Genomic DNA, 15,369 nt, shown 5'->3' on the forward strand with positions numbered 1-15,369 from the left:
CCATTAATACTTTGAGTAAATGTGTACAGTAACTCTCCTCCTTCGCAGGACGGACAGGTTGGGCAGCATGAAGACACCAGGTCACTGGTGGAGATGCTGAAATTTGGTAGAAGGTGTCGGAAGGAGACTCAGAAGGACCAAGCTGAAACTCCCCGACTTCACAGTTTGGCCTAGGGTGAATCCATTCAGGAGCGTTTGAGAGGCGAGGGCTGTAACTTAGGGGACTGAGGAAGGAGCTGGTTGTATCATCAGTTGTTATGTTCCCGAAAATTTGAAGTGCGTTTCCCCAACTTTACGTGGAGGGGCCTGAGCTTCGCGTCCCGGGTGGGGTCTCTGAGGGCAGGGGCTCTGCTGCTAATGGGTGAGCGTTTAGTTCAGAGCGGCCTGACCCCTGGGCTGAGCGTTTGGATGGCTGGCCTGAGAAGTACAGTTCAGGGCTGTGTGGCATCCGATGGGATGGGATGGGGAGAAGAGCCTTTCCCCAAGCAGAGTCTGCCCTCCATGGGCAATGTGAAAACCAACAGTTGTTTGCTACTTTGACGGTGCTAAGACACCTGTTAAGGACTATGTCCTGGGGCTGAAGCCTGCTCTCAAGGTGTTAAGAAAGGGGCTGATCTGGTAGACAACAGCCTGCCACAGACCTGCGGGACCTCTGCTCTTCAGTGCTTTCTCTTGCCCTCCGTGACCCCTGCCCTAGATCTTGCTGTGCTTGGCACTGCTTGGGTGACAGACGAGACTGAGAACTCCCTCGACGTGGAGTGGGAGAACCCCCCGACTGAGGTGGACTACTACAAGCTGCGGTACGGCCCCCTGACAGGGCAGGAGGTGGCTGAAGTCACTGTGCCCAAGAGCAGTGACCCCAAGAGCCGATATGACATCACTGGTAAGAGCCAACACTGGGGATGTGAAACGTTTGCTGGAGGTGCTGAGGCGAGGACAGGGCGTGCAGAAGGGCCCGGCATCTGCGCCACTCCAGTGCGCGTGAAGGGGCCTGCGGCCTTAGGGATCACTGGAACCCTGACCCTGGCAACTCCCCGACGTGAGCCCACTCTGGAGGCCCAGTGTCCTCTTGAAGACTCTTTGTCTCAGGGTGGATATGATGGTACACGGACATTCCTTCTAGAAGACCTGTGTGTGTGTGCGCATGAGCACACACGTGTTGTGTGTGTGTGCATGTGTGTGAGAGAGGGAGAGTGAGGGAGAGAGAGATTGGTTTGTTCAGCACAATGTGTGGAAGGAATTGTGCTAGGAGGCTGGGGGTTGGGGAGGTCCTTGTCCCTGATGACTGGGCTAATGCTGTGAGAGCTGGAAATCAGACGGCTGCCAAGGCAACGGGGCTGTGCAGGCCTGGATCACATTTTGCGACTCCTGAAGCTCACACAATTTTCAGGGCCCTCTTTAAGAAAAGTAATACACAATCATGAATATCCAGTCAGCATACGGCCTTGGATGGGCCCCGAGGCTTATTGGCTCCAGGGTACGGGCCTCCTCTGGGGCCCTGTTCTGTTGTCCACTCTGAGTTCCATCTTGAGAAGACGTCTTGGGGTTCGCAGTGTTGGTGGAGTGGAAAGTAGGGCGCCTCCCACATGCCGCTGTTCATCTGCATTTTGCCCACAGAGGCTGAATGTTTATACCATGAGGAAAATCATTCAAGTTGCTTCTACAGAAAAATAACAAAACATCAGTGAAAAGGAAAAAAAGGCAAAAATTTAGGCTAATTATTACAATGAGAAGTAAAGAAACTTTTGAGGGAAAAGGATTGTTGGGAGCAGAAAAGCATTTGGACTATAAATAATGTTGGGGAATAAGTACTGAGTGGACCAAGAAAGGACTGGGAGCTCCATCAACTTCATCTCATCTGCTCTGATGCCCCTGCCCACCCCCTCCCTCTGGAGCCTGTACTCACCTTCAGCACTGGCTGCTTGTTCGCAGGTCTGCAGCCGGGGACGGAGTACAAGATCACAGTTGTGCCCATGAGAGGAGACCTGGAGGGCAAGTCGATTCTCCTCAATGGCAGGACAGGTAAGAGCTACTTAGTGGGACTATGAACTTTTCTCCTGTTTGCATTCTGATATTTTTCTTGGCTGACTCCTCTCTGGATAAAAGTTCTGGGGTTGTATGTGGAGAGAGTCTATCTCTTTGTGTACTGACATCTATTTTAGGGGGTAGTGGAGGGGAAGCAAACTTCTCCTATTTCAAATTTTTCTTGCCATTGAAAATCTCCCCTAGGATCTTGGAGTCAAGAGAAAGGGCCATTTCTGACATCTTTTTGCTTATTTTAATAGCTTCCCTAGCTGCATTATTTTTAAGGCATTTGTTTTTGTGGCCCTAGGCACACAGCTCCATGTTACCTAAGACAGGTACCCTGTAATTGTTGTCTTGCTGCTCCAGTCTTTTTTCCGGACGACCGAACTCAGGCAGTCTGCTTTAAAATGTCAAAAGATGTTAAGGAACCTCCCCTGGGAGTAGTGGCGTATTTAGCGTCTGTGGATTGGGAAAATATATAATGCCAAATGTTATGAATCAGTAACATTTGACAATAAATCTGTAATTTATTAATCAGAAAAGAATTTGAAATCATTGTAGGTGTATATGCAAGATGGCTTGAGCCCGCATTGAATTGTGAGCCTCCTGCAATAACTCTGTGTTCCTGCTGACCCACGACCCACGTGGGGAACCGGTGATCTAGAACATAATGCTGCTGGGTGGAGGCTCATCCCTGGAGCCAGCAAAGAAGGGATCTTCGAATTTGGGACTTGCTTGAAAAGTTTTTTAGTTCTTTTCCATCCAGTCCTGGCAGTAGCTGGTTGTGTGGGTGAGAATAAGGGTGAGATGGTACAAGAATTGAATTCACTATTTTCAGCTGCCTAACAGATTGCTTATGGGGAGTGTGAGAGAGTTAGAGTTGGGCAATTAGAAAGGATAGGATATAATTTAATTTACAAACTGTGCGATACGGACTCTGCAGCCTTCCTGAATGGTGAATTAGTGGGACATTTTAGTGAGTTGGAAAATGGCAAGTACTTCCTGCTTCCAGTGGCCTTCTCTTTAAGCTGTGAATTAGTTGAGGACTATCTATGCACCAGGCATTATATTAACTAAGCAATTTGTGAATTATCTCATTTAGTTCTCGCCATAATCCTATGCAGTAAGTCCTTTTGTTATTTCTAAGTCATATCTAGGAGAACTTATGTATATGAGGCTTAGAGACATTAAGCTCGGGATCGCCCAGCTGGGAAATGACAGAGCTGGGGTTTGAACCTAGGATGTCCCCTTTGGTGGGCACAAAGCTAAAGTGCCTCCTGCTTTTACCTTCTTGTCTCATACTTCTGGTTAATTTTCATACTGTTTATTCTCAAGCCAAAAATTTACCGTGCCTCCTCATTTCCTTTGCATAACATGGAACCCTTTGATCTTGGCCTCAGTGGGCCCGTCCAACCTGGGCTGTTGTTCTCACTACTTTCCAACAGGAAGCCTTCCTGTCGCTGGAAAGTTCTTGGGGTTTCTTCACACAGAGGGCTTATCCGTGCACTGGGGGTTTGTTTATGTTGTTACTCCAGCCTGGAAACCCTCCACTGCCATCTCTAGCTATCAGTTAATTCAGTTCAACAAACGTTAATTGCTGAGTACTCTTGGGCACTGGAGACAGGGTCCCTTTAGATACTTCCAAAGAGGATGAGTCCTGGTCCCTGCCCTCAGGGGCTCACAGCAGTAACACTACTCATTCTTCCAGGCTCGGCTCCAACCTTAGCTGCCCCATTGAAGCCTTCTAGGACCATATTCGTGGCAGCCATCTTTGCCTCTGAGTTCTTAGAGCATTTAATCGTGTATGGCCTTGAATTGCTACTGAACCTTTCAATTATATTATCCAAACTAGAAGGTGAGCACTCAAGGAGTGTTTCTATTGTCAATTATATTCTAAAAGCAAGATGGGCTATTTTACTGGATTGCAAATAAACTTATGTCATGTGTCTTACCAACATACAAAAAAAGACACAATAATTTCTAAGGTCAGGAAACAGTCTTAAACTAGACTCTTAATTTGAGGGGAAAAAAAGAATCTTTTTTCTCCAAATGGGTTGCATACCACGAGATGGTATGAAAGACACTGGAATATGAGACCAGCAGAAGCGTGTGCAGGGAGGAAATGACACAGTTCAGGTATTTTCCATTTAACAAATCACTCAGTAGAACTAATACCGTGAAAGGGAGAGGGTCAGCTGAAAGTCCTGACTCTGTTAACACACTCAAAGTGCATTGAAGCTCCTTCCAGAGAGGCAAGGCTTTAGAAGCAGGTCAACTTCAGAACGGGGAGCACAAGCCTGGCCAGTACATTCAGGGAGAGATGTCCCTGGACTTCTCCATCAGACCCTGACAGCCACCTCACATCAAATGACAAGCAGGGCAGGCCACCAATTAAGAGGTCATGTTATCCCTTTGTCCTCAGTTTCTCCATCTGTAAAATGAAAGGTAGGACTAAATGAATTTAAACTTCCTTCTCTTTGTTCTTTTTTATGATTATGAGTCTTTTAATACCTTCGTGGTTCATGCCTTCCCACGGTGAGCATACAGCAAAGGGCCGCTAACTGTATTCTAACCTCGCGAGCTGCCCTGCACAGCAGAGCACACGGCCCGGCATGGTCGCTTGTTGACCGTTTTCTCAGAACTTGCCCCTTAGATTATGCTGTGAAATAGCGCTCTTGCTTCTCTTGTTGTCCTTTTCACTTTTTACTGCTTTCCAAACACAATGCCCCGTTTGAAATGGCCCAGCCCCTAAAACTTTCCTTCCCAAACTTCTTCGTGTGTCAAGATGAGGTCCTGTCAACACTGAGAGCTCCTGTCACACACACAGCTGCCCAACACACACCCCCAGCGGCTGAAAAATAGTGATGATCCCTAGTATTTGAGTGCCCACTGGGTTCTAGGTACTGTGGGGCTTTGTAAACATTACCTTTGATCCTTATAACAGTGTTGTAAGCATTATTATTCCCATTTTACAGATCAGAAAGTCAAAGCCTGCAAAGTTTAGGATATTCAGAGTAAACTAGTGGATGGCATTTGAACTTAGGTTTGCTTGAGGCCAAACCATAACCCTTCCAGAAGCAAAGCTAGAGGACGGCAGGAGGAGGGTTTGACCTCTCGGGCACATTCCCTACATGTGGTGCCTTTTAAATAATTTTATTGCCATAATGAAAAGCAGTAGAGGAGACCTGAGAAAGCGAGACCAGGCAGCGCATAGGTGCTGTAGTCCAAAGGTGCCTCTTTCATGAATTCATCTTCAAACCAGTGGCATAGGCCCCATCTCCCACCTCTGCCCCCAGGCCCACATCCCCACAGATTTTAGACCTTGACCATGCCATTTTCCAATACGCCAACTGTGGTGATTCACATGTGGCCATTGTGAATGGAGAAAGCTGTTCCTAGAGCGTGTGGTCATGGGCTGGAGTGTGGACCAGTCTTGGTGGTCCTGTTGGGTGCTGTTGGGTGTTCCAGCATAGACCGAGGTCAGCCATCCCCTACCCAACCTTATGGTGAATCTTGTTTTAAAGTGGAATATGCTTTCCTGATGTGCCTAGAGCTCTTAGCCTCTTCTGTATACTCACTTTTGTAAAGTAGATCTCTTGGAAGCGGGACTCATCTTTGCTCTAACTCATGCACTCAAAAGTGAGTCCCACCCACCAAGCCTTCCAAGTCTTGTCTTAAATCTCTCTGACCTGGACTGACTCTGAGAAAGGTCCCACCAGGGTTGCCAGTGTCCAGCAGGTGGGGAGTTAGAGCCTGAGGAGGAAATTGGGGCCGGGCCGGGAGAGCCTGTCTCCTAGTTGAGGCTGCTTCTGTGGCTCGCCTATGATTTGGCCAGCTGCCGCAGCTACTGAAAGGCTTTGTTCCATGGAAAAACCATTTATGATCCCCATGTCCCTTCTTGGCAGAGAGGGAGGTTTTGGTTCTGCTAAGCTGGTTTCTTCTGCAGTGTGGCCTATCGTGGGGGGTCCCCTCGCTGAGGCTTTCCTCCTGCTTCTGTGTCTCGTCGTCTGGTTCCCATCCTGAGATTTGTCAAGGAGAAGAGCACTCTGTGAGGAACTCCCTTCTGGCTAAAGTTGTTGTTGTTCTGAGGGAATTGAGAGAAGGGGTCAGAGAGCCTGAGTTCCAGGCTATCCCAGCCTCTGACCAGCTTTCTGAGCTTGGAGAAGTCACATGTCCTCTCTGGGGCAAGTGTCTGTAACCCTGGCAGGGTATGATTCTGTTTTCCTTCCTGCCTTCCTACTCTCCAGAGCCAACTTGCCTTTTCCTGGTTCTTCTCCATTCCTGGGGTGCTCTGGGACTGGTGGGGTGAAAAGGAGCTTGGGGGCTGGTTATTGCTTCCTCTGTCCGCCCGTGTGGATGTGATGGATCTTGAGAGGGCTGCCCACACAGGCAGCCCTGACCCTACAAAGCCGTGGGCCTGTGCCGTGGGTCCTGGCAGCTATGGTGGTGAGCACCGGTCTGGGGCAGGGAGAGGCATTGTGAGGCACTTTGGGGACCCTGGTTTGTACAGACGTGGGTCACTTTGGAGAGGATGAGGGCCAAGGACTTCAAGAGCGGGACTGTCAGGTGTCCTTGCTCTCTTCTTCCCCATCCTCACTTTTCCGTTCTGAGTGTCCCCATTCCCTATTCAACACTGATTTCCCCAGGCTGAGGTACCACCTTTGGAGGCTCTCTTCATTTCCTGCCTATCATGCAGAATCATGCTTTGCACAGAAAGGGGTGACGGTGTGCCCTCTCTATGGTCGTGCACACTTTCCCCTGAGCATCCTTTCAGAGGCTGCGTGAGCCTCCAGAGGCCCAGGACTTGGCCCTGTTGGGGTCTGCGTCGTGACTGCACTGCCCTCTCATCCCAGGAGGCCCCCTCTGTCAGGGAGGTATGCCAGCCCCTGTCTCCCAAAGGTGACAGTCTGAGACCATTTCCTCTCTCTGGTTGTCACTCCAAGCTCCAATCGACCAGTGCTGCTGGATTTCAGATTGCAGGAAGCTTTCAGATCATGCTTTATTTTATTCACAATTTGTTATTATTATTATTATTATTATTAGTAGTAGTAGTGGTAGTAGAAGTTCCATGAGAAAAAGCTGGTGATGGTGCTGCTTAGCATGCAGTGGTATAAAGTGGAAATGTGTGGCCTTTGATAGCTGGGCATGGGTTTGAATCTTGGCCCTACCATTTGATATGCCCCAAAGCAAACTCTTAGGCCCATTTCTCTCCCCACCCACTGCTGCATACTCTTCCCTCCCTCAGATCTCCCCATCTCTGTAATGATCACTCTGTCTGCAAATTGCTTAGGCCCCAAATCAGCAAGTCATTGTATCCCACATCGAATCCATCAGCAGATTCTGACAGCTTTACCTTTGAAATGTTCACAGTTGAACCTTGCTCATGACTTTCATCACTGCCACAGTTGTCCACATTCCTGTTGTCTCGCACGTAAACTGTGGTAATCGCATCCCAGGTGACCTCTACTCGTCATCTGCTACCGTCATACTCTCTTCAGCAGCCAGAGGAGTCCTTTTATAACACAAGTCAGGTCATGCCATTCTGAGCAAAACCCCTGGAAGCTTCTCTTCTCATTCAGTGCAAAAGTCAAAGTCACAATGGCCTTCAGGGCTGCCCACTCCGCCCCTCACGTTGCTGGCCTCACTTCCAGCCCCTCGACCCCCTCACTTACCCTGTCCAGACGCGCTGGCTCCTGCTGTTCCCTCAATACATGGAGCAGGGCCTTTGAACTTTCTGCTCCTCCTGCCTGGGGTGAGGATCCCCACATTGCCCTCTGCTTCGTGTATTTAGGACTTTGAATGATACCTTCTCAGTAAGTCAGATCTTTCTCGACCTCACTATCTAGAATCACAGGCATCTTTTGTCCACCGTTTTCTAATCCCTTTACCTTGCCTTATTGGACTTCCTAATGCTGTTGCCACTTGCTTATTGTCTGGCTCCTCGGGGAGAATGAAAGCTCCATCGTAGAGAGTCTTTATTTTGTTCATTGCTTATGTTAGTGTCCTGGGGCTGCTGTAAGAAAGTACCAAAAATGGGATGGCTCAAAACTACAGAAATCGATGATCTCACACAGTTGTGGAGGCCGGAAGTCTGACATCAAGGTGTCAGCAGGGCCATGCTCTCTCTGACAGTTCTGGGGGGAATCCTTCCTTCCTTCTAACTTCTGGTGTTTGTTGGCAATCCTTGGCATCTCTTGACTTGTGGATGCTCAGTCGCATGGCCGTCTTCTCCCTGTATGCCTTCACATCGCCTTTCCTCTGTGTGTGTCTGTCTCTGGCCACATTTCCCCCTTTTATAGTGAAATGAGTCATATTAGCTTAGGCACATGCGAATGACTTCATTTTAACTTGATTATCTCTAGAAAGACCCTATTTCTAAATAAGGTCACATTCTGAGGTATTGACGGTTAGCACTTCGATGTATCTTTTTGGGGGAGGATACAATTTAACTCATAACACTGCTGAATCCCTGGCTCCAAACAGATGCTCAAATGAATGTCTGTGGAATGAGTTACTCATATTTACTAGCTGAGTGACCTTGGGCAAGTTATCTAACCTCTCTGAGCCTGCCATATAGTTAGTGCTCCAAAAATGGTAACTGTTATTAATTTTCTGAACTAGTGCATGGGAAATATGATAAATGCCTTGTGTTATTACTATGAGGTTTGATAAAGTAATGTATGAAAAACACCTGACACTTAGTATGTGCTCAATAAATGACAGTTGATTTATTAAGTAAAATTTCCACTGCCTCTGGTGATGGAACATATTTCATTTCCTTGCACCCAAAGAAAGCCCTGCCACTGTGCTCGAGAAAGGTGCATTGTAGTTGATGTTAAAAGATACAGCTGTGTAAAGTTGTAGCTTTTCTGCTGGAGAACCTTTGGCCAAGAGAAGTAGAACAGAATGGGCAAGAAGGAACATGCTTAGGTTTCTGAGAGTAAGAAGCTGTATTGTGTGTCTTACCCAAAAGGATCCCGATCTGTATGTAGGGAAGGCCCTCGGGACTGCCTCAGCTTTGTTCTGTGCAGCCTCTTTATCAGGGACCTTGGTGGAAGCGCTCACATGGCTTATCTATTAAGTTTGCAAATGATAAGAAGCTGGAAACCAAAGTGGGCCTGTTGGATGAAAGACTAAATTATAAATAAGATAAAATAGAACAAGGAGAGATGTTGGGTCCAGGTCATGTATTATATGTGCAAAAAACTGGAAAGATGTGACTTAGTGTGGAGGTTCTCAACCTCTGATGCGGATCGGAATCCCCTGTGGAGTTCTGCTTATTTGTTTTTTAAATAGAGATGCCAGGGCTTACCTGAGACCTTCTGAAGCAGACTCTGGTGGTGGTTCTTACTAGGAGCTCAATGGTGACAAACATTGATAACTCCTAGGTTAGCAGGGACAGGTGTGACAAAACTTAGGGATTTTCTGAGGCTATGGGCTGAGGATATATTATTGGGGAGCAAAGTGTCTGGAACATGGGGGTAAAATAGTCCTGGGTTAGTCCTTCCGGAATATGAACTCTGCGTGGGCAGGGATTTCTGACTGTTTTGTTCATTGGTGACTCCTGAGTGCCGTTACATTCCGTGGCATGAGAGGATGCTCAGTAAATGGTTGAATGAATGAATTCAGTTTGGGGAATTTTTCTCTGAAAAGAGAAAGAAAGGTGCATGTCTAGATGTAAGTAACAGGTCTAGAAACTATAATTCAGGAGTTTATAAGTATATAATATATGAGTATGTAACTTATGAAAGTGTATAAATTGGAGAGGTGAAGCTGTCTTGATTAGAGGAGAATTAGGAAGGAGAATGATAACTATTCTTGAATACTTGCTGGATGGTCTCCTGGAAGAGGAATGAGGTGTCTTCTCTATGTCTACCGAGGGTGGACATACTTGAAGGAGTTAGACTTCAAGTGGCTACACTTGGAAGAATTTTCTCTAATGTGCTCAGTGTTTGAAGATGGAAGGGACTGTTTTGTCCATCAGGGGGCTCTTTCTCAGCTTAGGATTCAAGCAGAGGCCAGTTGTCCACCTGTCAGAGATACGGAGACCCATCTTGCATTGTGTAGGCTGTGAAACTGGGTCACCCAGCTGAACTAGATCTTGAAGCATCTATGATTCTGACCCGCCAGATGTCTTCTCTAATTTTCCTTTCTCCTATATTTTTATGAAGAAATTGATAGTCCAACCAATGTGGTGACTCATCAAGTGACAGAAGACACGGCGATGGTCTCCTGGGACCCAGTCCAGGCTGTCATAGATAAGTACGTGGTACGCCACATCTCTGCTGACGGGGAGAGCAAGGACATGGCTGTGCCCAGGGAGCAGAGCAGCACCATCCTGACAGGCCTGAAGCCGGGAGAGGCGTACAAAGTCTACGTGTGGGCTGAGAAGGGCAGCCAGGAGAGCAAGAAGGCCGACACCGAGGCCCTCACAGGTAACGGAAGAAAGGGAGCAAAAACGGCGTTCCTCACAGCAGAGAGAAGGTTGATTTTTGAATCAGGAGGCCGATGCCCGCCTAGCATCAGCTCTCTTCTTTGCACGGTTGGTGGAAGGAGTTGCAAAAGCAATGTCGAATTTCATAATTGTGAATTTTTTCCTTTTTAACCTCAAACAAAAGAGACCAGCCTTTTTATTTGATACAGAAGGTCATACTATTTGGGTTGGAATTCCATATGCAACTCCCTCAGGGTAGAGGAACGCTTTCTAATTTTCATTTCTTGGACGTGAAAACTCAAAACATTTGGCTGACAGTGGATTTGCGTGCTTATCTCAGTCTGCAGTGACTGTATGGGCACTCTGCTTACAATCTGGAGCTCTCTCTCAGACCGTGGAAATGGTTTGCATCCTGAGTCAACATTCACCAAATGTACGCTTCTGCCTTTAAGCTTTTAGAAACCATGAGGATGCCCAGACTTCACCCAGTCATTCTGCTCAGCTCTGGCCTGCGGTGTCCTGAGACTGCAGGGGGCACATCCTGGACATTCTTTCCGCTTCAGCCCTCCTCTGGCACTGTCCCTGAATTCAGAGATGCCCAATCCTGGAGCCCACTTGAGGTTCCAAACACTTGACAGAAAATTGTAGAAAAGGAGTCACTTATCTGCTGGGCTCTATTCTGGAAGTCACTTAGTGTAGAGCATCTCAGAGGAGCAGCTAATTAGGAATATGACTTCAGAAGCTTGACTGTCCAAGTTTTAATCCCAGCTCTACCGTTTACTAGCTGAGTGGCTTTGGGCAAGTTACTTCACCTCTGCTCTTCAGATTCTTAGCTGTTAAAAAAAGTCATCTGAGTGTCATACGAGTTAATTCATGAAAGTGCCTGACACATAGCAAATGCTACGTAGGTGATGGTAGTGATTAATTCTTAGCATGTGTCTCAGTCTGCTCGGGCTGCTATAACAAAATGCCATCGACTGGGTGGCTCAAACAACAGAAGTTTATTCCTCGCAGTTCTGGAGGCTGGACAGTCCCGCGATCTAGGTGCTGGCTGATTCAGTTCCTGGTGAGAACTCTCTTCTTGGCTTGTGGACAGCGCCTTCTTCCTGTACCTTACATGACAGAGAGAGGAAGCCCTGGTCTCTTCTTCTTATGAAGGCACTAATGCCATCATGGGAGCCCCACCCTCATGACCATTGAAACTTAATTACCTTCCGAAGGTCCCACCTCGAAGTAACATTAAACTGGGGGCTAGGGCTTCAACATATGAATTTTGGGGGAATGCAAACATTCATTCCATAGCAAATGTTAATCAGCATTTAGCCCTTGAAGCATTTTGTGGTGCACAGCCTCCTGGGTCCAGGTGGGCCTTACCTCCTCCAGGGGAAGGAGAAGAAATTGAGAGTTAGGATGGTGAGATCTACATTTGTTTGAAGTCAGGGTCAGCCAACTTTCTGTAAGGGGCCAGATAGTAAATATTTTCAGCATTGGGGGCCATACAATCTCTGTTGCAACTACTCAACTCTGCCACTCAGATGAGGAAACAGCCATAGACTGCATGTAAATGAACTGGCATAACTATGTCCCAGTAAAACTTTATTTATAAAAATAGGCGGTGGGTCACACTTGACCCATGGGTGGTAGATTGCCAACTCCTGGTTTATATTATACATGGCTTTCCATTTATTAGGATTTTGAGTGTTGAAAGAGCTTGTGGGTCAGCCTTTTTAGGACAGTGGAAATTAGAATAGAAAAGTACCTTCCCCTCCCTCAGGCTGGGATGGTGTGAGTAAGCACCCCAGCTTGTGGGGAGCCCCGGGAGTGTGGTATTGCTGGGGGTGTCAGGCAGGAAGCTAGGCTCTGGGTGTACAAAGATAAAAGACACAGTTTGTGTTCATATGGCATTCACGGTCCTCTGGGTAGAGAAAAAGAGTAAAATAGATAAAGTGCGGTGAGTTACTTTCTAGAGCAAATAAATGTTCCTGGAACTATGGGAACCTGAAAAAAGGATACGTACCACAGCCTGGGATGGAGAGGGGTCATGGCCGCTGTAGGAGGAGGTGACACCTGAACAGAACCTAGAAGGATGAGTGAGTGTTAACAGTGGGAACAGCATATGCAAAGGCCTAAGTTGTGGGAATGTGACATGTTGGTTTTCTGTGATATCTTAATATGCGATTATCTCTTAGTGGTGTTCCTGGCGGACAGATCTGTGAGAGTGGTGGAGTAGTGAAGGATAGGGCAGGAGCACTAAAGCCTGCTGGGAAGCCTAGGAGCTAAACTGTCTGTCCTTATGTGTCGGTCGTCTGTGAGACATTCCGAACTCTACTCCTCCAGGCAAGTTATCTCCCTCGGCTGTGTGTTCCACCGAGCTGGCCTGGCCACGCTGGGCAAGTGGCAGGTTTGAAATGCAGTTGCTGTCACAGAGAGCTCAGCCTTTTGAGGAGGTGGTTTTTGAAACAGGATAATAAAGTCATGCTAATCGTGCACCCAATAATCTTAGATTTTTGACTTTCTAAAGGTTTACAGTTTGAGGAGAAAGTGGTATTTCATTCCTCAAATGGCATTCGTAATAATAGGGAGCTCGTATCTAAGCATTTACTATGCAATCTCTCATTTACTCTCCACCAAAACCTCTGAGGTAGGGACTGATGTTTCATTCTTTGTAGAGATGAGGAGGCCAAGACAAATTATACAGTTTGTCTAAAGTTAGCAACCAGGAAATGGTGGAGCCCAGGTTCTAAGCCAGTTTAACTGTGTAGAAACCCAGACAGATTCTACAAGTAGGATTATTTTTGTCAGCCCAGACCTCAAATACCATCAATTTAAAAAGTCTCCTGGTTCTCTGGCCACAGACATGGTGTTTTATATGGAAAGAACTGACAGCTTCTACTCCCAAGACATTTTTCTTCCCAAAGAAAGTATTAGAGCTGATGCAGAGATTTCTTTAAGTTTAATTGTTTTCAGGTACAAGGAGTCAGGAACTGAAAGAACTTATTATATAAATCTGGGGTAAAAGAGAAATTTGTATATGAAGACCAATTCTTTTTATCCAAAGGCAACTGTGGGAAAAGTTTATAGAGCTGAGATGTTATACTGGCTTTCTCTGAAAACCCTACTTCTCATTGTATGCTGTTCGCTCATTCTTGGCATTTCAGACCACTTGATTAACCCTTAAGTTGTCCCAATCCTTGGCATATAACAGACCCTGAAATTTGTTGGGGTATCATTTTTGTTGTGTGTGTGCTGGCCTTTCAGGAACCACGGAGTTGGTAAATGCTACACTGTTTCATCTCTCTTAAAGAAATTGACAGCCCAACAAATCTGGTGACCGACCTGGTGACAGAGAACATGGCCACTGTCTCCTGGGACCCGGTGCAGGCCGACATTGACAGGTACATGGTGCGCTACACCTCCGCTGATGGAGACACCAAGGACGTCCCTGTGGGGAAGGAGCAGAACAGCACCATCCTGACGGGCCTGAGGCCGGGCGTGGAGTACACGGTCCATGTGTGGGCCGAGAAGGGGGACCGGGAGAGCAAGAAGGCGGACACCAAGGCCCCGACAGGTAACAAGAGAAAGATGGTCAATTGGAACTGAATTTTGAGCATGTGGATTTGATTGTGACTGGTACCAAAAGATGTGGCGTGAGTTGAGAGACTTTGCAAAGGAAGTCTTAAAGATCCAAGAAAGACAGCGAGCTCCCGTGGTGATCTCCATGAGCTGCCTTTCCCTGACAGTGACGAGCTGCTCATGGAACCACTCAACCCATGGAAGGGAGAAGTAAGGTTGTGCAGTAGCCATGTTTTTAGCAGACTCAGCGAAGATGTTTATAGGATCTGGTCATTGCAGTGTTTGTGATAATACTTTTAGAATGATTGCCCGTGGAGTAGCCCTTGATAAAATGATAAGTTAGCTGTTCTGAGCACCATGCCAGATGTTTAATTGATGGTTTTTTTTTTATTGAGTTCACAATAGTTTACATCAATGTGAGATTTCAGTTGTGTGTTATTTCTTGACTGCCACCACACAAGTGCTCCCTTTCACCCCCTGTGCCCACCCTGCAACCCTGCTTCCCCTGGTAACCACTGAACTGTTTTCTTTGTTCCTGTGTTTGTTCATATTCCACATATGAGTGAAATCATATGGTGTTTGTCTTTCTCAGTCTGGCTTATTTTGCTTAGCATAATTCCCTCCAGGTCCATCCATGTTGTTGCAAATGGGATGAATTTGTCTTTTTTATAGCTGAGTAGTATTCCATTGTATATATATACCACATCTTCTTTATCCAATCATCGGTTGATGGGCACTTGGATTCTTTCCATGTCTTGGCTGTTGTGAATAATGCTGCAATGAACATAGGGGTACATATGTTACTTTGGATTATTGATTTCAAGTTGTTTGGGTAGATACCCAGTAGTGGGATAGCTGGGTCATATGGTAGTTCTATTTTTAGTTTTTTGAGGAATCTCCATACTGTTTTCCATAGTGGCTGCACCAGTTTGCATTCCCACCAGCAGTGTATGAGGGTTCCCTTTTCTCCACACCCTCTCCAACATTTGTTATTTTTAGTCTTAGTGATTATAGCCATTTTAACGGGTGTTAGGTGGTATCTTAGGGTAGTTTTGATTTGCATTTCCCTGATGATTAGTGATGTTGAACATCTTTTCATGTGTTTATTGGCCATCTGTGTATCTTCTTTGGAAAAGTGTCTGTTCATATCCTCTGCCCATTTTTTGATTGGGCTGTTTGTTTTTTTGTTCTTCAGTTGTGTGAGTTCTTTATATATTATGGAGATTAACCCCTTGTCAGATATATGATTTGCAAATATTTTCTCCCAATTGGTGGGTTGTCTCTTTGTTTTGATACTAGTTTCTTTTGCCTTGCAGAAGCTCTTTAGTCTGATGAAG

The 15,369-nt window shown here is 46.5% G+C and overlaps 1 protein-coding gene across 12 annotated transcripts in view; it reads left to right on the forward strand.

Annotated features, from left to right (window-relative positions):
- TNN (tenascin N) overlaps positions 1-15,369 on the forward strand; it is a 104,391-nt gene that overhangs the window by 55,092 nt on the left and 33,930 nt on the right. For 10 of the 12 annotated variants that reach the window (XM_023640584.2, XM_070267723.1, XM_070267724.1 and 7 more), the window contains 4 exons: positions 698-883; positions 1,933-2,022; positions 10,197-10,460; positions 13,764-14,027. In XM_023640584.2, coding sequence (XP_023496352.2) covers positions 698-883; positions 1,933-2,022; positions 10,197-10,460; positions 13,764-14,027 — 804 coding nt within the window. The remainder of the gene's footprint in view (positions 1-697; positions 884-1,932; positions 2,023-10,196; positions 10,461-13,763; positions 14,028-15,369) is intronic. The other 2 variants (XM_023640587.2, XM_070267728.1) reach the window with 1 other exon arrangement.

Source organism: Equus caballus, chromosome 5, assembly GCF_041296265.1.
Source record: "Equus caballus isolate H_3958 breed thoroughbred chromosome 5, TB-T2T, whole genome shotgun sequence".
In the NCBI taxonomy this organism is placed as follows: Eukaryota; Metazoa; Chordata; class Mammalia; order Perissodactyla; family Equidae; genus Equus; species Equus caballus.